The 24,037-nt window shown below is 40.2% G+C and overlaps 1 protein-coding gene across 3 annotated transcripts in view; it reads right to left on the bottom strand.

Annotated features, from left to right (window-relative positions):
• The window catches only part of TPH2 (tryptophan hydroxylase 2), a 102,488-nt gene that overhangs the window by 66,695 nt on the left and 11,756 nt on the right, over window positions 1–24,037 (bottom strand). For all 3 annotated transcript variants that reach the window (XM_058191873.1, XM_058191871.1, XM_058191874.1), the window contains 5 exons: window positions 23,383–23,566; window positions 23,166–23,266; window positions 20,646–20,713; window positions 7,696–7,892; window positions 1,643–1,778 (listed from right to left, as the gene is read on the bottom strand). In XM_058191873.1, the coding sequence (XP_058047856.1) occupies window positions 1,643–1,778; window positions 7,696–7,892; window positions 20,646–20,713; window positions 23,166–23,266; window positions 23,383–23,566 (686 nt within the window). The remainder of the gene's footprint in view (window positions 1–1,642; window positions 1,779–7,695; window positions 7,893–20,645; window positions 20,714–23,165; window positions 23,267–23,382; window positions 23,567–24,037) is intronic.

Raw genomic sequence — 24,037 nt, 5'->3', positions numbered from 1 at the left:
ATTTAAGTTTTTAAACCCCCAAAATGATGGGGGAGGCCTGACAGTCACCAAAAAAGATGCTGTTTGGCCACCCTTTTTGGATTTCTGAAGTATATGAAGGGGAAAAGGTTCTAAGAATAAATACAAAGTAAAATAAAACTGGCCCTGGCAGAAATAACTATTCCATATGAGCAGAAACTCATCTCCTGAGGCAAGATATGATGGAGAAGCTTAAACTCCTTCTCCTAATTCAAGTGGAATCTTCCACTTTCTTGTTTCATACAAGAAAAATCACTAAAAAGAACATTTAAACGTCCCATGGCTCAAAATACAAACTACTGATAAAAAATGTTATTGTTATGGCTATTTTCTGAGTGATATTAAGAATACCCAGTCATTGGAGGTTGCTTTATTCTCCCTAAAGTTTATTGCTTATTGAGTTTATAATTGAATTTTTATCCTGCCCTTTCTCAAAAGAGTCAAGGCACTGGACAGGATGTCTTTCTCCAGTTTTAATCTCATAAACTACTTTGAACTGAAAATTAGTAATTGTCCCAAATGATTCATTGAATTCTATAGCTGAGTGGTGACCTTAATTTGGATCTCTTCAGTCCCACACTAACAAACTGGCAAATATTGTGCAGATTTTCTAAGGGTCCCAAAATTTTTTGGTATGGCATTCAGTGTACCAATCACTGGAACTACCACTGCTGGTTTATGCCACTTTTTTAATTATCCTAGTAATTGTAATTATCAAATCATAACTAACGAAAACTAGCATAATAGTCAAACTATTTACTAAATCTGCACTACTATTAATCTTCTCATCGTTCCCATCACCCATCTCCTTCCACTTAGGACTGTAACTTTGTTGCTTGTATCCTTACGATTTATATTGATATTGTTTCCTGATTGCTTATTTGTAGCCTATGACTATCATTAAGTGTTGTTGTTGTTGTTTTTGTTTGTTTGTCTTGTTTTTTGAATTTATATCCCGCCCTTCTCCGAAGACTCAGGGCGGCTTACATTGTGTTAAGCAATAGTCTCATCCATTTGTATATTATATACAAAGTCAACTTTTATTGCCCCCAACAATCTGGGTCCTCATTTTACCTACCTTATAAAGGATGGAAGGCTGAGTCAACCTTGGGCCTGGTGGGACTTGAACTTGCAGTAATTGCAAGCAGCTGTGTTAATAACAGACTGCATTAGTCTGTTGAGCCACCAGAGGCCCAAGTGTTGTATCATTAAGTGTTAAATTTGTACCCTATGACTATCATTAAGTGTTGTAAGTGTTGTACCTTGATGAAGGTATCTTTTCTTTTATGTACACTGAGAGCATATGCACCAAGACAAATTCCTTGTGTGTTCAATCACACTTGGTCAATAAAAATTCTATTCTATTCTATTATTATTATTATTATTATTATTATTATTATTATTATTACCAGTTATCATATCATCAGCTATTATCATAATTATAATTATTATTACTATGCCACCCGACTTTCAGTGACTCTGGAAAAACTAAGCCACAGTATTGAACCTACTTTTGCCAAATTATTATGAAGATAGAGATGTTGTGGCCCTGTGTGCCACCTCAGGTTGTATGTGGAAAGGTAAACCCTAATTGCAGTAATGCCTTATCACAAATGATACTCACGGTTCTGGAGTATAAAGGGGATCCGAACCATGGCGTATGTACTGCGTACAGTGGAACACTCGATAAGCCAGACCAGCTAAGAAATCACGAGGGGACAAATATCCAGCCACTGGTCTGACTGTGAAACCAGACCTTTCTGAAGTGGAAGAAAAATCAACATTATTGTATTTCATTATGTATGTTTGCATATTCTAATTGATTGATACAAGTAACTATTGTCAAATTTCTTTTAAAATAATTGTTCATTATTAGCATCACAATATACTACATTGGCTGCTATCCAACAGATGGGACTTATCTTTGAGCAGTAAAGAATAAGACTGCAGTGTTTACAAAACAGAGTTTACTTAACTCATGGAACTTATTTAGTAGGTAGAGAAACCATGAGGATCACTGCCATAAAGTAAAGGAAAGAAACAAAATGAACTTAAACTCAGTACATAAGAACAAATATGCTGTCACAGAGACAAGGGTCAAGAGATTCCCAGGATGAGAAGATAGCAATGCTGTTTGTGATACCATTTGTTCCAAAAGAACACGGGCAAGAAAAAGAGAGTATATTAAACATATCCATCTCTGCTTAGATTTCCAGATGAATGGATTTTTGAATGCTAGAAATCATCTGAATTAAAGCAAGTGAATGAAGAAATAAAAATAAACATATTCTTGTTATCTACTATTGCCCTCCCAACTAAAAAGATAATGTGGATAATACCTTCCAAAATGAAACTGCAGATTTTTCAAAGATACATGAACTTTAAGAAACTTTAATTAGTCCAACATTTACTGGGAGGCAAATTTTATAAGCCTAGGTCTTTTAAGAAATTCCTGTTTTGCCATGCTGCCAACTGTGTCCTTATCAGGTGGAGAGTAAAGAAAGTCATAAGAGGATCAGTTATGCTTTGATTGATAGGGAGACTAAAACTGAGTTAATCAAAACTTGGGCTTCAAACATGAGGATTTAATAAACTCAAAGGAATGATAAGTAGGATTCCATGGGAGGACAAATTAATGAGTTCAAGATGGAATTCATAAGGGAGGAGATATTAGAAGCATAACTGCCAGCAATTCCAATTAGGACAAAATGGAAGATAGCAGAAGCCAATATGGCTATACAAAAATGTTGGTGAAAATGAACACTTAGTCTAACTGAGATTACTGAAGGATATTAACAAAAAAAACCCACATTTCTTTAGTTATGCTCAAAACAAAAAGAAATTAGTATACCAACTATTCAGTATGGCAAACTGGTCTAAAAACAAGAAAGAAAGAAATAGCAAACCATTCAAATCCAATTTTAGTTCTAGCTTCTCCAGCAAAAAAAATATTATAAATTATAATTATAAAAAATGAGCAGGACTGAAGGCTGAACCATAGACTCATAAATTGGAGGGACTTTGGAGATCTTCTAATCCAATATCTTACCCAAGGCTAATAGAAACATGTAAAGTTAATACCACTTTACCACTTAGAGCTTAGTTAACCCAGGCCTGATGAATTGCATCATAGGAATTTGCTGAAAGTCTTGTGTATCATCACTGTGAAATCCTGAACAACAGATAAGTTGTATGAAATGATGAACAGTGTTTTAGTATTTGTGGTACAAGTTCTGCTCATTTTGTACTTGGATCATGACATTGCAGGAGAAGGAGAAATTTCTCAAAACATTATTATTATTCACATTTCATCATTTACATAACATTTCAGATTGTAGTATAAAACTGTATTAAAAATTAATGCTTTTCCATATATTCAAAAGAAGGAAAAGAAAAGATTCAGCAAATTACAGATCAATCATCCTGACATCAATACTGGGAAAATTCTAGGGCAGTTCATAAAGAAATCAATCTGTAAATACCTTAAAGACAATTTAACCACCTTGAAAACAATTAGCAGAAGTCAGTATGAGTTTGTCAAGAACAAACCTTGCCATAACCTTATCTTATTCTTTTGACTAGGTAACTTCTTTAATTGATTATGAGAATAATTTCTGCAAAGCATTTGACAAAGCACCCCATGACATGGTAATTAGCAAGCATTTAGTGAAGCTTATCAAATATGCAGATGTCAAAATTTGATTGGATTTTTAATACCCTAAGAGATTATCTTGATAGGAGATAAAAATGGTTTCAAAGCAATAAAGTGAAATTTAGAAGACAGAAATAAAAGGTTTTCGTTTAGGAAACAGAAATCCAATGCACAACAGAGGATGGTAATAATACTTGTGAAAAAGATCTTGGAATAGTAATTAATTACAAACTGAATATGATTCAGAAGGGGGATAGGTCTGGAAAAAAAGTCAAATTCAATTTTAATACTACAGAAATAGTATTTCCAAATATGGGAAATCATTATTCCACCTTAAACTGTATTGCTCAGATCACATTTTAAGAATTGTGTCCAGTTTTAGAATATATATTTTAAGATGAGTTGGAACAGAAGAGCAATAAAGATGATCAGGAACTATCAACTAACTAAAATGAAAGATTAAAGAAATTAGGACCAGAAGAGAAAGCTTAATGGGATACCACAGCAATTTGTAAGATTTATTATTCGTTTGTTTGTTTATTAAATTTCTATGCTGCCTATGACCCCTAAAAGGTGACTCTGGGCAGCTTACAAATTTTAAGATTGTCATATAGGTCATTGTGTGGGACATAGAATAATGGATTTCATTTGGTAGATTCCCATTGAATGGTAAAAAAAATTCCTAACAGTAAGAGAGGTTTGACAATGAAATCAGTTGCCAAGAATAACAATAGGCTTCCCTTCACTGGATTTGTTCAAGTAGAAATTGCAAACCATCTTTTGTAGACATATTAATTTGAATTACTTTCTTGAGCAGGGTAATACATTTCATTGGCTAAATAGTCTTTCTAACTCCATACTTATATAATTCTACAAATTTATCCAGAGTTGCTCATTTTAAGCAAAATCTATCCAACATAAGTAATCTCTACATGTGTACCTAATTCTCAGAAATTTCAATAATCTCTCTATTATCTGGAATCTTGGAGGTGCAGTTTGCCTTATAAGTGGTATACAATTTGAATCTGTTTTAAAGGGGCAGGAGTTAAATCCTCTGACAAGGTCAATTTTAACACATCCCAAAAATAGTCATATCATTATTATTTCAGGAAAGAGCGTCCTTTGTACATATGAAATCTTCCAAAATTTATAAGATTTTATTTTTTCTACTGTTTCCATCATACCCCACTACCTGCATATAAAATACAAATATACCGTATATACTCGAGTATAAGCCGAGTTTTTCAGCACGTTTTTTGTGCTGAAAAGCGCCCCCTCGGCTTATACTCGAGTCTACGTCTCGATGTACTTCGGGAACCCCGCACAGCCGCTCGAGCTAGTAGTCACCGTGCTGGGCGACCTGGAGCAGCTGCTCTTCAGCCAGATGCTCGGTGAGTCAGCCCGTCCCCTTCCTTCCCGTGGGGGTCTGCCGGGATTTCCCTTTGTTTAGAGCTGGGAATCCTCCTTCCTCAGCGGCCTTTCCCTGCCCCAGTCCTCAGAACTCTCTCTCCGGATCGCTCTTCTAGTTGACCCTATACTTTAGGCTGGAACAAGCGGTTTGAGAACTGGGTTATTGCTTTACTATCTTCTCTTGCTTTTTCATGCTCGGGCAACCCTGGGCTTTCCCAGCACAATTGCAGAGTAGACATTTTGCAATTTTCGTTCAAATAAATATTCATGTTATTTTACTTGGCTCTATCTTTATTTTTTACATTGACCAGTAGCTGCCTCATTTCCCACCCTAGGCTTATACTCGAGTCAATAGTTTTTCCCAGTTTTTTGTGGTAAAATTAGGTACCTCGGCTTATATTCGGGTCGGCTTATACTCGAGTATATACGGGTAAGTAAAATCTTCTAGATGTGGAGCAGCCACTATTAGATTTTCCTTTGAAATCATTTTTAAAAAATCTTCACTGAGATATAATAGGCTGCATACAATCTTTTACAACTGTGATTGATGGTCCAAAAACTATATTTAAGTTAAAAAGTAGTTCTCTGGAATGGCTATGATGTTTTGCTGCCTGAAACAAAAACAAAAAAACCCAACAATCCTATTTCCTATTTCATGAACAAGAACTGACTGGGCTGAATGTTTTTTTCAGAAGAAAATTGCCAGTAAGCTCCATCTCTGAAGGCAGCTGGAAAGCCTAGTAGATGAATAAAAAACCATGTAACACATTGTCTATTACAAGAAATTGCTACAGTCTCCTAACATATACTGCTGTCTTAGTCTTAGATATTGATGGTCCTGTTGGTTATTTTCCTCTTACCAGAAAGTTCTAAGTAACCTTTTTCTCTCTAAGTGCATCAAATATAAAATCTCATTTCCCCTCTTTAAACTGCCATTTTCTTTAGGAAAATTCTCTTTTTTGGGTCACTCTAAACTTCCTGTGATTTGAAGCTGACTCCTTGTTATTTCATTAATACATTCTTTTTTTAAAAAAAGACACCTGGCTTTATTTTCCCCACCCACCCAATCTGCCCTGCAATTTTCACTGATGTCATAGGCTGAGTGAATACTATGGACCTTCCGATGCTTTTATAGTTTTGAGCAAATGGGGGGGAAAGGAATCTCTTAGGAACACAAAGAAGTAGACAAAAGGCACCATTGAAAGATATGCCTCTCAAGATTCAAAGGACAGTTATAAAGATACAATAAAGAAAGGTGGCAGAGCTAGCTTTTCAAACTAAATACTAAATATAAATACTTTCAATTGAAATGGTGTTTTTCTGATTTTTTTTATTATCAGAGTACTTTGCTGTAGTTTTCTTGTATTTTTAATATCAACAGAGAGTTCATTTCCCACCTAACCCCATCATTACATTTTATATGTCATCAAAAATACCAACTCTCAGGATCACTACAAAAGGGCCCACAAATAACTTTATTCTCTCTACAAAGAAAAACAAAGTTATCAAAGGCATGGGGAAATAAAGTGTTCAATGAGCTGTCAAAGTGACCAAAACTATAAGAGGAAAGTAGAAAGCTTGTCATTTGCTTTATCTAAGCCTAGTTTTCATCAGAGTTTCAACAACTCTTGCTGACTGCAGCACATGAAACATCAGTCAAAAAAGGCTCCCAGAACAGCCCTGTAATCTCTGCCCTCCAGATTCCACAGTCTACCACTTCCTCCAGGCCTCAGCACAGCAGCACAATGAACTTCTCTTCCCCAGCTCACTGCAGTTGCTTTTCTCCATTCCTGGTATTTTTGTTTTACTTTTTGTATATACTAGATGGCTTACAGCATATCTTCTTTACTCTACTAGTCCTTAAGTTCAACACATTCCAGTATGGTCATGACTATTGGTTAAAATTCCTGCTTACAATATCTTTAGCATGGATGTCATTTCAGCTTCACATGTCATAGGGAATTTCAAATACAAAAGTTAGCTGGTCTCCCAAATGAGCTGGTCTCCCAAACTTTTGCAGAAAGGATTCAAGAAATATGTTTATATTTAACAGCCTTTCCCATGTATTTTCCACTCATAACACTCTCTTAGCAGGGGTGAAATCCAGCAGGTTCTGACAGGTTCTGGAGAACCGGTAGTGGAAATTTTGAGTAGTTCAGAGAACCAGCAAATACCATCTCCTTCCCCCAGGAGTGGGGAGGGAATGGGGATTTTGCAGTATCCTTCCCCTGCCAAGCCCACCAAGCCACACCCACGGAACCAGTAGTAAAAAAACCTGAATTTCACCACTGTCTCTTAGGTATATATGAGTATGTATGTACAAGTAATCTGATACAGGCAAAGTAAGAAGACAGGTTGGTTTGTGGTGTTCTTTATCTAAACATAGATAAGACAATGCACATAGAATGTTTTGAGCAGCAAAGAGGAATCTAATAAAAATCTGTTTCAAACTATTAGTAACAGATTTGGAGGGGTATAAATATTGAAAGGATGCAATGGAAGTGTTCTAAGACAAACAGACATATCAAGAGAAAGAAAAATATTAGATTTTAACATGCTTTATGTAATTGCTTTTATAGTACTTTCCTTACCTGGAAACGAAGCTTGATGCTTACCTTTGAGAAACATAGAGACATCCTCCAATTGTGGGACATTATCATCTCTATAGCCACAGTACTTTGTGAGTAATGGGAAATTTTTCAAATATTCTCTACAAGCATGAGTAGGATAGAGTTTTGAAAGCTCCCTGAATACCACGCCCCAAGTTTTTATTTCTTCAGGTGTATAGTCTACTCTAGGAATTGGTTGGCCACTAAAACAAAAAATCAAGAACAACAAACACTGAGAAAACAGTAGTTTGCCCAATTACATTTTCTAAACTGTCAATCCCCCAAATAGCTATTTCAAAAGGAGTTAGTACTTGTCAATCCAATCCATGCTTTTCACCAATTCTGTCAGAATTTAATTTATTTATTTTATTTATTTATTTATTTATTTATTCATATTTTTATACCGCCCTATCTCCCTAGGGACTCAGGGCGGTGTACAGCCATCTAAAAACAACATAAATATACATATTTATAATACATAATAATATATATACATAATATATATAATATATAATATATATAATATATATACATAATATATACATAATAATCAATTTTCACATACCTATTCATTGACGTCTTCCAGTTCCACAAAATTATGGAAATTTTGATTAAATACAAGTAGCTTTCTATTTTTCACCCCTATCCCACCCAGCCTTTCATGTTTTTCTTTTGCTAACAACACAATATCTGTAGCAAAGTATTGCTAGGAAGGGGAAGGGGAATGTTAGTAACATATCATAAGAGAATCATGACTAGTAGATAGAAAGCCTGGGTGGAAAACTAAGATAGCAAAATATTCTAGTTGTGATTATGCCATGATATATAAAAAATATAGATAGTGTTGTAATGTTGATAAACATTGTCTGCTAAATAAATCTAACGATTCATTATTCTGTAATGTCCACCGTTAGCTGGGAATTTTTAAAAGGTGAGGGTTTTTTTCCTTCTCGGTATATATTTTGGTGAACAATTTGGAAACCATGATATTGTTCATATTTTGTGTTTGAATTTTGCTTTTACATAATAATTTGGAACCTGGATTATGCTAAATGTGTGTGTAGGAGGGGGATCCTGTATAGAAATTTAGCTATCTAGCTCTTATTAAAGTTGCAAAAGAAGTATTAAAATATAATCAACACAATACCTAAAATGTAAACGTAATAAAAAGAGAGCTCTATAGATTGAACATGTTAAAACTTACAGAAAAGTATTAATATACAAACAGCACAATAAAAGTTTAAAAGGTAAACAAATAATTTCTACTCTTTCAAAAGAATATGATAATTTGTTCCTTGCAATTATTTAACAGCTTTGTCCCTGGAAAAGAGGCTTGCTGGGTCATGAATAAGAGAAAAAAATATAGTAGTATCCCACACAGAAAATGTAGAAACAACATCTGGCAAATATACTGTACTTTGCCAGCTTTCCCTGATTTTTCCAATTGAAGACATTAAAGTTCACACTGGAAATTTCCTTCATTCCCCAAGATGACATTAATTTGGTCCTGCGCTCAACAGATACTCTTTGGCCATCTTTCTATCAATCTCAAGCTTCAGTCTGCCCCTTCATCCTTCTCTCCCCAATGAGCTAACTGAACAATATGAACTGCAGTATACTAAGCCACAATAAGTGATGAACAAGTGATGCCTTTTCTTTGTTGTCATTTTGCCTTTGAGCATATTTATTATTTATTTATTTATTTAATCATATTTATATACCGCCCTATCTCCCGAAGGACTCAGGGCGGTTTACAGGCATTTAAAAACATATAAATACAGTATAAAAACAGTTAAAAAACTTATTCAAAAAGCCCGTTAATTAAAACATCCAATTAAAACCCAATTAAAACCAAATTTAAAAACTAGCTCAGTCCTGCACAATTAAATAAGTATGTTTTAAGCCCGCGGCGGAAGGTCCGAAGGTCCGGAAGCTGGCGAGTCCGGGGTAGTTCGTTCCAGAGGGTGGGAGCCCCACAGAAGGCCCTTCCTGGGCGTCGCCAGGCGACATTGCCTCGCTGACGGCACCCTGAGGAGACCCTCTCTGTGAGAGCGCACGGGTCGGTGAGAGGTATTCGGTAGCAGTAGGCGGTCCCGTAAATAACCCGGCCCAATGCCATGGGCGCTTTAAAGGTGGTCACCAAAACCTTGAAGCGCACCGGAAGGCCACAGGCAGCCAGTGCAGCCTGCGCAGGATGGGTGTTATCACGGAGCCACGAGGGCTCCATCTATCACCAGCGCAGCCGCATTCTGGACTAACTGTAGCCTCGGATGCCCTTCAAGGGAGCCCCATGTAGAGAGCATTGCAGTAATCCAGGCGAGGCGTCACGAGTGCGTGGTGACCGTGCATAGGGCATCCCGGTCCAGAAAGGCGCAACTGGCGTACCAGGCGAACCTGGTAGAACGCTCTCCTGGAGGCGGCCGTCAAATGATCTTCTAGAGACAGCCGTTCATCCAGGAGGCGCCTAAGTTGCGAACCCTTTCCATCGGGGCCAATGACTCGCCACCGATGGTCAGCCGCGGATTTAGCTGACTGTGCGGGATGCGGCATCCACAGCCACTCTGTCTTGGCGGGATTGAGCTTGAGCCTGTTTCTCCCCATCCAGACCCGTCGGCCTCCAGACACCGGGACAGCACTTGATAACCGTTGGGGTGGTCGGTGTGAAAATACAGCTGGGTGTCATCCGCATACAGCTGGTACTTCACGAAACCACTGATGATCTCACCCAGCGGCTTCATGTAGATGTTAAACAGAAGGCGAGAGAATCGACCCTGCGGCACCCACAAGTGAGGCGCCTCGGGCCGACCTCTGCCCCTGTCAACACCGACTGCGACCGGTCGAGAGATAGGAGGAGAACCACCGATAAGCGGTGCCTCCACTCCCAATCCCTCCAACGGCGCAGCAGGATACCATGGTCGATGGTATCGAAAGCCGCTGAGAGGTCTAATAGGACCAGGGCAGAGGAACAACCCCTATCCCTGGCCCTCCAGAGATCATCCACCAACGCGACCAAAGCCGTCTCCGTGCTGTAACGGACCGGAAACCGGACTGGAGCAGGTCTAGATAGACAGTTTCATCCAGGTGCAAGGGAAACTGATATGCCACCATACTCTCTACAACCTTAGCATGAGCGGGTTGGAGACGACGATAATTACCTAAAACAGCGGGTCAGGAAGGCTTCTTGAGGAGGGCCTCACCACCGCCTCTTTCAAGGCGGCCGGAAGACACCCTCCACCAAAGAAGCGATCGTAATCGCCTGGAGCCAGCCTCGTGTCACCTCCTGGTGGCCAGCACCAGCCAGGAGGGCACGGGTCCAGTAAACATGTGGTGGCATTCAGCCTACCCAGCAACCTGTCCATGTCCTCAGGAGCCACAGGGTCAAACTCATCCCAAACAATATCGCCAAGACCACCCTCGAGCATCTCACCCGCATCACCGCAATCTTGGTCCAAACCATCCCGAAGCTGAACGATTTTATCGTATAGATAACCGTTAAACTCCTCAGCACGTCCCTGCAACGGGTCATCCCGCTCCCCTGGTGTAGGAGGGGCGGGTCACCCAAACAGGGCGGCTGGGCGGTTATCTGCCGATGCAATGAGGGAGGAGGCGTAGCTCGCCTCGCTTCCTCAATGCCACTAGGTAAGTCCTAGTATAGGACTTCACTAGTGTCGATCAGCTTCGAGCGGCTAGACCTCCAGGAACTCTCTAGGCGTCTTCTCCGGCGCTTCATCCTCTCAGCTCCTCGGAGAACCAAGGGCGGTTGGGACCTGCGCCGGGTCAGAGGCCGCAAAGGCACGACACGGTCTAAGGCCCCGCGCGGCCCGTTCCCAGGCGCAACAAGTTCCTCAGCCGAGCCGTGAGCCAGACCCTCAGGAAATGGCTCAAGCTCCGTCCGGAACCCATCCGGGTCCACCAGGCGCCTGGGGCGGAACCAACGTGTCGGCTCCGCCTCCCTGCGGTGGTGAATGGCGGTCAGAAAGTCCAGGCGAAGAAGAGAGTGATCTGACCATGACAAAGGTTCAATGACTATTTCCTTTAAGTCCAGATCTCTCAACCACTGACCAGAGAAAAATCAGGTCCAGAGTGCCACCCCAATGTGAGTAGGGCCATCAACTACTTGGGTCAGGTCCAAGGCCGTCATGGAAGCCGTGAACTCCCGAGCTGCTGTCGATGATGAGCGGAAGATGGCAAGTTAAAGTCCCCATGACTAAAAGTCTGGGGTCTCAACTACCACCCAGCCAGCACCTCCAGGAGCTCGGGCAGGGCAGCTGTCACGCAGCAAGGAGCCAGGTACGTGATCAGCAAACCCATCTGACACCTACGACCCCATCTCACAAAGAGGGATTCGCACCCGGCAATCTGAGGTACAGTGGTCTCCCTCGGCTCTAGACTCTCTCTAATCACAACCGCCACCCCCCCACCCCTACCCTGGGCCCTCGGCTGATGGAATGCATGGAAACCCGGCGGGCACATCTCAACAAGGGGCACGCCCCCTTCAGTGCCCAACCAGGTCTCCGTAATGCCCATAAGGTCCGCGGAACCCCCCTGTATAAGGTCACAAACAAGGGGGGCTTTGTTCACCACGGACCGGGCATTGCACAGCATCAGCCGAAGGCCCAAGCTCTGAGGATCCTGACCATCCGAGGCAGGAGAAGTCCAAGGGGTCGGGCGTGATCGCTTTCAGACATCGAGCACGCGCTCCCGGAACTTGATATGACCCCTCGCTTCCGCCATACCTGCCTCCCACTCCCAATCCCTCCAACCGGCGCAGCAGGATACCATGGTCGATGGTATCGAAAGCCGCTGAGAGGTCTAATAGGTCCAGGGCAGAGGAACAACCCCTATCCCTGGCCCTCCAGGGATCATCCACCAACGCGGCCAAAGCCGTCTCCGTGCTGTAACCGGCCGGAAACCGGACTGGAACGGGTCTAGATAGACAGTTTCATCCAGGTGCAAGGGAACTGATATGCCACCATATTTCTACAACCTTCGCCAAGCGAAGGTTGGAGACCGGACGATAATTACCTAAAACAGCGGGTCAGGAAGGCTTCTTAAGGAGGGCCTCACCACCGCCTCTTTCAAGGCGGCCGGAAGACACCCTCCACCAAAGAAGCGACCGTAATCGCCTGGAGTCAGCCTCGTGTAACCTCCTGAGTGGCCAGCACCAGCCAGGAGGGACACGGGTCCAGTAAACATGTGGTGGCATTCAGCCTACCCAGCAACCTGTCCATGTCCTCAGGAGCCACAGGGTCAAACTCATCCCAAACAATATCGCCAAGACCACCCTCGAGCATCTCACCCGATCACCGCAATCTTGGTCCAAACCATCCCGAAGCTGAGCGATTTTATCGTATAGATAACCGTTAAACTCCTCAGCACGTCCCTGCAGCGGGTCATCCGCTCCCCTGGTGTAGGAGGGAGCGAGTCACCAAACAGGGCGGCTGGGCGGTTATCTGTCGATGCAATGAGGGAGGAGGCGAGCTACGCCGCTTCCTCAATGCCACTAGGTAAGTCCTAGTATAGGACTTCACTAGTGTCCGATCAGCTTCGAGCGGCTAGACCTCCAGGAACTCTCTAGGCGTCTTCTCCGCGCTCATCCTCTCAGCTCCTCGGAGAACCAAGGAGCCGGTTGGGACCCGCGCCGGGTCAGAGGCCGCAAAGGCACGACACGGTCTAAGGCCCCGCCGCCCGCTCCCAGGCCGCAACAAGTTCCTCAGCCGAGCCGTGAGCCAGACCCTCAGGAAATGGCCCAAGCTCCGTCCGGACCCCATCCGGGTCCATCAGGCGCCTGGGACGGAACCAACGTGTCGGCTCCGCCTCCCTGCGGTGGTGAATGGCGGTCAGAAAGTCCAGGCGAAGAAGAGAGTGATCTGACCATGACAAAGGTTCAATGACTATTTCCTTTAAGTCCAGATCTCTCAACCACTGACCAGAGAGAAAAATCAAGTCCAGAGTGCCACCCCCAATGTGAGTAGGGCCATCAACTACTTGGGTCAGGTCCAAGCCTGTCATGGAAGCCGTGAACTCCCGAGCTGCTGTCGATGACGAGCCAGAAGATGGCAAGTTAAAGTCCCCCATGACTAAAAGTCTGGGGGTCTCAACTGCCACCCCAGCCAGCACCTCCAGGGGCTCGGGCAGGGCAGCTGTCACGCAGCAAGGAGCCAGGCGTGATCAGCAAACCCATCTGACACCTACGACCCCATCTCACAAAGAGGGATTCGCACCCGGCAATCTGAGGTACAGTGGTCTCCCTCGGCTCTAGACTCTCTCTAATCACAACCGCCACCCCCCCACCCCTACCCTGGGCCCTCGGCTGATGGGATGCACGGGAACCCCGCGGGCACATCTCAACAAGGGGCACGCCCCCTTCAGTGCCCAACCAGGTCTCCGTAATGCCCATAAGGTCCGCGGAACCCCCCTGTATAAGGTCACAAACAAGGGGGGCTTTGTTCACCACGGACCGGGCATTGCACAGCATCAGCCGAAGGCCCAAGCTCTGAGGATCCTGACCATCCGGGGAACGGGAGAAGTCCAAGGGGTCGGAGCGCGTGATCGCTTTCAGACATCGAGCACGCGCTCCCGGAACTTGATATGACCCCTCGCTTCCGCCATACCTGCCTCTCCCACTTACCGTGTCGATCGAACCACCCTCACAGATAGGAACACACTCCTCCCCATAACCTCCGAACCTGATAGAGAAAACCGCCATGAGCATGTGCAGGAACTGGCCTCACCCGACGGGTTACCCCATTACCCGCCCTTACCCTCCCACCCCTTAAAATTCTCTCTAAAAACCCCACAAGCTCTTCTTTTCGTGATGCCACCTCTGTGGGTCCCAAGACCACATGGAGGCCGGCCTCGATAGTGAGGAGGGCCCTGAGGCGGGGCACCGCAGGCGCAAGAGTTCATAAGAAGTATAATGTGTAGCAGCTGAGACTAAGAATCGGCAAAATAGAGGCTCCATCTCCGAATGGCAGGATGATAACAGATGGTACTAGTCCAGAATGAGGGCAAACAAAGAATGGAACAGCAATTAGCACCAAATGACAGTCTAGGTGGTATTCTGTCTAGGTGGTATTCTGTCCGGTGCATAGCCTAAGAAGTCCTATTTCTTCACTTGCTTCATCATCTAATTATCAGCTTTCCTGATTCATGTTTGCACTCCTCCTTGGTGAATTTCTTGCCTCTCTGACCATTTCTATTCTCTTTGGGTTTTAGATATTCCCCAAGCTTTTTGTGCAGCCATATTGGCTTCTTCCAGTTCCACAAAATTATGGAAATTTTGATTAAATACAAGTAGCTTTCTATTTTTCACCCCTATCCCACCCAGCCTTTCATATTTTTCTTTTGCTAACAACACAATATCTGTAGCAAAGTATTGCTAGGAAGGGGAAGGGGAATGTTAGTAACATATCATAAGAGAATCATGACTAGTAGATAGAAAGCCTGGGTGGAAAACTAAGATAGCAAAATATTCTAGTTGTGATTATGCCATGATATATAAAATATAGATAGTGTTGTAATGTTGATAAACATTGTCTGCTAAATAAATCTAACGATTCATTATTCTGTAATGTCCACCGTTAGCTGGGAATTTTTAAAAGGTGAGGGTTTTTTTCCTTCTCGGTATATATTTTGGTGAACAATTTGGAAACCATGATATTGTTCATATTTTGTGTTTGAATTTTGCTTTTACATAATAATTTGGAACCTGGATTATGCTAAATGTGTGTGTAGGAGGGGGATCCTGTATAGAAATTTAGCTATCTAGCTCTTATTAAAGTTGCAAAAGAAGTATTAAAATATAATCAACACAATACCTAAAATGTAAACGTAATAAAAAGAGAGCTCTATAGATTGAACATGTTAAAACTTACAGAAAAGTATTAATATACAAACAGCACAATAAAAGTTTAAAAGGTAAACAAATAATTTCTACTCTTTCAAAAGAATATGATAATTTGTTCCTTGCAATTATTTAACAGCTTTGTCCCTGGAAAAGAGGCTTGCTGGGTCATGAATAAGAGAAAAAAATATAGTAGTATCCCACACAGAAAATGTAGAAACAACATCTGGCAAATATACTGTACTTTGCCAGCTTTCCCTGATTTTTCCAATTGAAGACATTAAAGTTCACACTGGAAATTTCCTTCATTCCCCAAGATGACATTAATTTGGTCCTGCGCTCAACAGATACTCTTTGGCCATCTTTCTATCAATCTCAAGCTTCAGTCTGCCCCTTCATCCTTCTCTCCCCAATGAGCTAACTGAACAATATGAACTGCAGTATACTAAGCCACAATAAGTGATGAACAAGTGATGCCTTTTCTTTGTTGTCATTTTGCCTTTGAGCATAGCCTAAGAAGTCCTATTTCTTCACTTGCTTCATCATCTAATTATCAGCTTTCCTGATTCATGTTTGCACTCCTCCTTGGTGAATTTCTTGCCTCTCTGACCATTTCTATTCTCTTTGGGCTTTAGATATTCCCCAAGCTTTTTGTGCAGCCATATTGGCTTCTTCTGACATTTTTCTTCTTTCTTGGAATTGTTTACAATTACATTTCCTTCATTATGCACTCCTGCCTTCTTTAGCTCCTTTTCTCATTAGCTTCTCCTTTTATGGAATGATATTGATCATTCCTCGGAGATTATTAAAATTATTTTTTTAGCTCCCAGAGACATATTCAACTATATTCAATACTTCCCATATATGTTTAGTCAAATTCCATTTTAGTTCTCTCAGAAAGTTAACTAACCGTGCATTTAGTTTTAAGGTGCATATGGATTCTTCATGAAAACAAATGCTGCACAACATATCACAGATGTAGGGTGTCATGCCTCCAGCATACAATTATGTATATATACTGTTGTTGTTATCTGGCATGTGTTGAGCCCCATCTAGTGTCTGGGGACAAACCTTTCACTGTTTGGAACATTGGTTTGAGTATTTTTGACCCTACTGAGTATCCTTACATCCCGAGAAGCCAGACTCCATTTTGTAATGTTCTGAGGTAACAGAAACATTCAGAAGAATCCACCTTAGTCTGGGACACATATTCTTCCGAAGACAAAATCTGTAGCCCATACTCAGCATCACTGTTTCACCTTATTCTGTTCTTTAATAAAGAATCAAGATTTACATTTACAGTCTAGCTTATAAAAGGATAAAAGGGTTTAGCTGCACATCAAACTACACACAGGGTAATGCATAGAGGAGAGAACACGGACAATAGAACAACGAAAAATAAAACCTCACAGCATATCAGAGCAATGTACAGTGCTGTAAGAGTAATCATTCAGAAGAAAATACTGTCCTGGTGGAAAGAGTTAAAGCAAGCTTTGAAAAACAGCACTAATCATCTATCCAGGGATAGGGGGAGTCGCTACTCGTTAGCATGTGTTGATTAAGCCATATTGTACACACATTTCAACATTTTCTATTTTCTTACATTAAATGTAGAAAAACTGGCGCAGCAGGTAATCAAGAAAAAAATGGGTCAGCCCAGCCTGAAACTAGTTATGTGTTCCTAAACCAAATCCAGGAGCTTATGCACTAAAGTATTGTATTCAGGAGATCCTTATTAAATGCTAATAAGGCAGTGGTAGTTCATACAAAGGGAAGAACAGCTCTGTAAAATACAAATTTCCTCCCTCTTCTTTTGTTAGTCATTCTTCATTTCATATATATGTCCATAAAATAAATATTTTTATAAGCTTTTAGGCATGCTCTTTTCCTGTCTGCAACAAAAAGAAATATTTCCCCCTTTCCATTTCTTTGCTTATAATATTCAGGAATGGAGTGAATCCACAAAGGAGTTGGAGGGGAAGGAAAGAAAGGATTCACAATTGAAAAAGGAACCATCAAATTGAAGAGTACATAGAATTAGAATGTGCCTGCTTTGAAGTGTGAAGTTTGCCCCATTACAAGTAAAATGAGAACACAATTGGAATTAGGTTGACTTGGAAACTTATGTGACAAGAAAATTGCAAAACAGCAGGTATTTGTAGGTTGTGCTGGAAATTTACCAACTCCTGGGAATAATAATGAATTCAATCTGTGGGCTTGGTCTGCCATGAACAAATGAATGAATGAATAAATGACACATATTTATGAGAAAAAGTTCCAAATGTATTAAAGATATTATGGAATTGATATTATTGCATATAAATTAAGTTGAGAAGCCTACTATACATACTTTCTTTGGTGAGAGAAGGCACAATTGAACTCAGATGGATTGGCCTGGGAGTAAATTTACATATATTAGACTGCAACTATATAAGTTTATGAATTTAATTTTATTGGTGTCCTTTAAAATTTGGCCTGAATTTTTCTGACTGAATATAATTGGAGATGAAGCTCGATATGTATTGAAAATGGAGACTGGAGTAAGACCACTATGTCAACTCAGACCTTAGGTGAGTCTGCTTATTTAATACAGGCTTAGTATTGGGAACACATCGCTGAAATAGAAGGTTACATTTCCCTATTTGGATCCAAAACAAGGCCCGCAAAAGGGCCTGAGAAGAACTTATAATATAAACCCGGACTTCCAAAATATGTGTGCTTGTGTGCATGATGGATCATGGGCAGTTGCTACTTTTTTAAATCAATACGTTACATAAATGGATTGTGGATATAGGTGGTAGCTTGGTAGTCTGATGAGAGGTGGAAAAATATTTTAAAAGTTGACAGATAAGTGGTAGAAAGATCAAAAAATGGAGTAACAGGAAGGAGGGAAGGAAGGTGCTATGAAGATCAACACATGTGCAATAGAAGAGTAATCAATATGTGGCAGGAAGATCAGAACTGGATGGGGCAGTAGAACTATCACTGCTAAATCATTGCAAAGAAGTACCAGCATAAAGCATGCCCATAATGGCAAATGATTTAAGAGACATTTGGATAATGAGATAGGAGAGTATCTAAAAAAAATCAAAATTTTAGCAATTCCTGGTCTCAATCCTCCATTTCTTTAGAGCTATCTGTGACAGTTTATTACAGTTTAATTTGCATATGACACACGTTAAAATATACCAATTAAAACAGTGCTCCCAATTTCTCCTGTTCCACTCATAGCATTGTGATGGGTGGAATATCTATCTGATAACTATGCAACCAATCACAACATATCCACAGGCTTAGATAAACTCCCTGGAAGCATTCCCAGGGTTTATGTTTTCTGTGTTTTATTTTTCTCTCTTTACTGCAATTCCATGCTGCCATTTAGAGTTTTATGATCATTCTGTTTTAATATTATATTTTGCTTTTGGAATTTTTTTTAGTCATTTATTGCTACTAGGCAATGTATATAAATGTATACCATTTCCTCACTGATGACTTATAGTATTTTTATACCATCCGCCTAGCCATTATTGATATGATATAGTGCCTGTCTTCATACTGCTGTTTTGGCACAAGTAAAGGTTGGATGACTTTAGAAAGTGCTGTACATTGCTAGTGGGGAAATTATTGTAGGAAATATATGTAAATAAATAAGGAAGCAAGCAAGCACATCTTATATAAATCCTTTTCTAGGAGCCCATCAATCTGATGGCAGAGCATATGGCATGAAGAAAAAGCCTTTGGGAAACCATAAATGTAAAGAAGTGCTTGACAAGATCTGTCTTTTCAAAACATATCGCCAGTCTCCGCAATCCAAACCCCTTTTCAAGACTATGCTTCAATTTCCAGAATGTTTTCTGACACAGAACTGTTTCCAGTAATTGCCTTTACTGGGAGTTGGCATTAGCTTTGATACCTAATGTCTATAGATCTGCGGGACAGCCACACTGGGAAAGGCAGAATTATAGCTATTTGTCTTGGGACTCAAGCATCCAAAGGAGGGGAAACATCTCTCACCATCAAGCCAATGAATCACCTGTGTGAAATGGGCAGCTATATCAAAGAGAAAAATAAATAAATGGGCTACTCATATCAGGAAAAGGTAGAGGCAGTCCACCCTCTCTCAATAGCTAGTGCTCTCCTCTGTGCAGAAAAGGGATGACTAGCAGACAGAAACCTTCACATGCAACTAAACTTTCCCTGGAGAATGCCTATCCACCCATTTCAATCTTTCCATCTATTGAACAAAGAAGCAGAAGCATCTCTGAGGGAACACAGAGCGAAAGTGACAGAGCATGTATCACAATAAGATATAATACAAATTTGGCTCCTTGTGATGAATCTTACGATTATGCATTATGACATCATAACACGTGTTTGGGTAGTCCTCATTTAGTGACAATGGCTGGCAACTTGGTCATTAAGCAAAGCTGTTGCTTTGTGTCTATACTTCTGATTTTTCATCAGATTTGCTTTGCTTTACAAAGGTTGTACCTGCCTACAAAAGTTGCAAATGCAGACATTGGCCATTTTCATTGTGATTGTGAATGGTTACTGAATAAGACAATCACTGATCAATGACTACCTGCATCATCATTGTAATGAAAGCTGCATTTGCTCCAGATACCACTATCCCTTTTAAGCCTTAGATATAATGATCAAGTCAATTGGTCTACTGTTACTCATATCATGAATAACTATTTCAGTTCAATCCAACCCAGCTGTCCAGTTTCTTGAGCCATTGCTGTAAATGCATGCTGTCATGGCCAGAAGCACAATGGAAAAGAACTACAGTTCCAGAATTCAGAGATAGTACTTACATTTTGCATGCAGAAATCCTAATTTCAATCCTGTTTAGGCTAGAAAAGATGGCTAATTTATGAAAGCAAAACAAAGTTGAATGAACCAATACTGATATGTTCCAAAATTCAGTCCAAATAAACTCAACTTTTTGTTCCTCATGCCAATTTGGTAATATAAATAGTTACAGCTTAATGATCACCATCTGCCTATTGCAAATTTTATATTCAAGAAAAAGAGGGCTGCGTATCTTTTTTTGTATTTGAGGATAAAGACTTTAAAATTGAAAGTTTAAAAAATATTGAGTACTCACTATTTATAACTCATGGCAACATCTACAAAATATTTTCTTCTCTGTCGGTAAACATTGTCCTTAAATCCCTGAAGCAAATAAAAATAATTAATTTATACCAAAGAGGCAGGGAAGTGATAGAAAAGAGGGTTAATTTAAATCATCCAAGTTTTAAATACTTATGAACATTCTCATTCATAACACCTTCAGAGCTGAAAGCAGTTTACCCTCATCCAAGGGGGGGAAACAACTTTTCCCAAATTGAAATCTTTTAGTAATTACCCCAAGCATGTTTAAGATTTAGCTTCCAAAATTTGCTCTATCTTTTCTATATCTACAATTGCAAGTATCTGCTAAGTAGAGATTTTTTTCTCTTTGTATTATTTACTTGCTATGATTACCTTGTCTTTCAAGTTTCAAATCTTACCAAGGCCTCTTAGAATCACTTATGAGTAAATTGACAAAATCAGAACATTTATTAATTAACTAATTAATTAATTAACAACATTAATAAGTAATTAATAGTGCTTTTATTGGAGGTATCTTTCCTCTACCAGTCTTTGCCTCAAATCCTCTCACATGCTAAAAGATGATTGTGTGGCAGGTGGAATGGAGGCAAAAAACTGCTGTTATCTTTGCCTATTCTGTGTCCCATGGATCTTGGGTGAAGATGTCCCAAACATGTTTTTCCAAAAGGCAACTAGACTTTCTTAATTTTTTTCCTTGAAAACATTTTAATTCTAAAAACTAAGAAATGAAGAAGCTTCTTGGATGAGAAGTAAAACATTTTCAAAGGGAAAAAAGCCCCAAGAAAGTCCATTTGAAAAAGCATCTTTGGGACAACCATGACTTGGATAATTGAAAATCTCCATAGACTTTGGGTGAAGATGGAACAAAGGAATGTAGAATCTGATGTCTTTCATTTATTTATTGACTGGAAATAATCAAGTATATTTTAACTTTCTCTGGATCATAAAGCAATTTTGAAGGCCCTTGCATCTGACTTTATTTCATTAGAGGTCTTATTCTCAGAAAACAATGCTGAGTTGAGCTTGGGTTCCAAAATATTAAATATGCAATATTTTATTGGGCTTCAAGAAAGTCCAGTTCAGTGGTGGGTTGCCCCTGGTTCAGACTGGTTCTATAGAACCGGTAGTAAAACCGATGGGAGGCTCCGCCCATTGACCCAAACATCATCAAAACTCTTCTGCGCATGCGCAGAAGAGCGTGCGCACGCACAAGCAGAGCAAGCACGCACACACGGGCACGATGCAAATCAGTAGTAAAGGTAAGTAGAACCCACCCCTAGTCCAGTTGCCTTCTGAAAAACACCTTTGGAATAACTGAATCTAAAGTATTGTACAGCCATACTGCACAGAACTCCCCAACATTCCCTGAAGAAACTGATCAATCATGGGCACAAATTTCCATGATTTTTATCCAAAAGGCAACGGGAATTTCTTGGTATTTTTCCTTGAAAACATTTCATTTCTCATCCAAGAAGCTTCTTCAGTTTTAAAAACTAAGAACTAAAGAAGTTTCTTGGATGAAATGTGAAACATTTTTAAGGGTAAAAAACCAAGGAAGTCCAATTGCCACTTGGAAAAGCACCTTTGGACAACCATGTCTTGGATGATTGAGATAGCAGGAGAAGTTCCCAGAGAAAATATGACAGACCTTCCTCAAATTTCCAAAATACTACTAAATGCCTATGTGCAAATACTCAGTATTGGAATGAAAGCACTATTCTCACCTCTAGCATAATCCTATAAAGAACAGGGAATGAGGGTAGGCGTAGTGATAGTTGCAGAGTAACTTTCTGTGTGCTTTACATAATACACGGTATTATATCTCTACTGTTGGATGATTTAGGAGTTAGATGATTTACTAAAAGCTGACTTTATTCTGTGAGGAGTAAGCAGAGGCAATAATGAAAGCAAGACAAACAGTATCAATGGGTTGATTTCCTCAAGTTTTGGATGCAATGGTTTCAGGCAGTATGTGGGCCTGCAGACAGTGAAACATGAGCTGAAATAGGACCAAAGTGTTAAAAATAAGGGAGGGGAAAACACAAGGACCCTATGTGCCAGCTGCATTCCTGCTAAAGTATGCTATGATTTCTAATTTATAATTATCTCCTGGAGTGTTACCAGATTTCCATATGCCTCCCACAGTCCCTGGAATGTTAATTTAATATCTATATTTTTAAAAGCTCATACAGCAGTGTGCATGAATATCACTACGATTTAGAACTATAACTCTTGCATTGTTTGCAATGGAGATAAATGAAAATTGCCTCTCAAAGTTCTCTAGTGTACTTCTGAAACAGAAGCTGCAATCCACAAACCCATCTAAATCTAACATATGAACGTTCCAGAAAGGCAGAGATATATCAGAGGACAAATCAAAATGTGAGATCTGTACTTAAGAAACAGATTGGACCAAAACTGCTTAATGTATTGCATTCATTCATTTAAATCATTTGCTACATTATTAGTAGGTTATTTGGTGAGCTTCGCTGGATTGTCTCTAAACACTTACAGGGTGATCTGCATCTAGTTCGGAGCCATACATAAGAACTCTCTGGGAACATTTATCTAATTCAACAATCTTCCGGGGAAACCAAGGCACACAGTCCAGCTCTGGAAAAAAACGAGATGGAAGGGAATCAAACATTTTTCTCTTTTCATATAATTGGGCTGATTTCATAATAAAATGGGGGGGAACCCAGATGAGGAAAAGAAGCAATAGTCCTTGCCTTCCTCATCAGTCCAGATGTTTTCTGGAGGATTCAGAGTCACAATGTTTGTTTCATACTTTAACAGCTGAATGAGCTCATTGAATTCTTTCTTGGTGCAGTCGCAATCCACAAATATTTCTACCTCTGAATTCCTTCGCTTGGATTTTCTGGATTCAATATGAACCATACTCACATGCTTCTCCTGAAAACAGATTTAAAAAAAGAGTTAACAGTGCAGAGGAACAGCAGAAATTAAATGCTTAGGTCTTAACAGGTGGTAGTTTAGAATAGATATCTAGGTATTTCTATTAAAAGAAATTAATTATTTGTGCATTAGCCAGAAATAAACTACTATAAAATTATTATTGCATTCACTCCTTTATTAAATTATAAACCTCCATGGAAAAATATAAATACCTTAGGATAATTAAAATTTAAAATTGATTTACCATGGCAATTTCATATTAAACCATCATTCATATTTACTAGAGATGCTACTAATTCCATACCAAATTTATGACAAGCATAATAAAAAAATGAAATAGTTTGGTAATACACTAGCATTGTTCTGTCATCTATAACGTTCCTAAAGCAGAAGACCAAATGCATGATAAAAATTCCACAGCATAGAAATCCCTATCAACCCAAGACTTACTACTTTTCATTATCTAAG

Source organism: Ahaetulla prasina, chromosome 7, assembly GCF_028640845.1.
Source record: "Ahaetulla prasina isolate Xishuangbanna chromosome 7, ASM2864084v1, whole genome shotgun sequence".
Lineage (NCBI taxonomy): Eukaryota > Metazoa > Chordata > Lepidosauria > Squamata > Colubridae > Ahaetulla > Ahaetulla prasina.
This window is presented reverse-complemented; position numbering and strand designations above follow the sequence as displayed.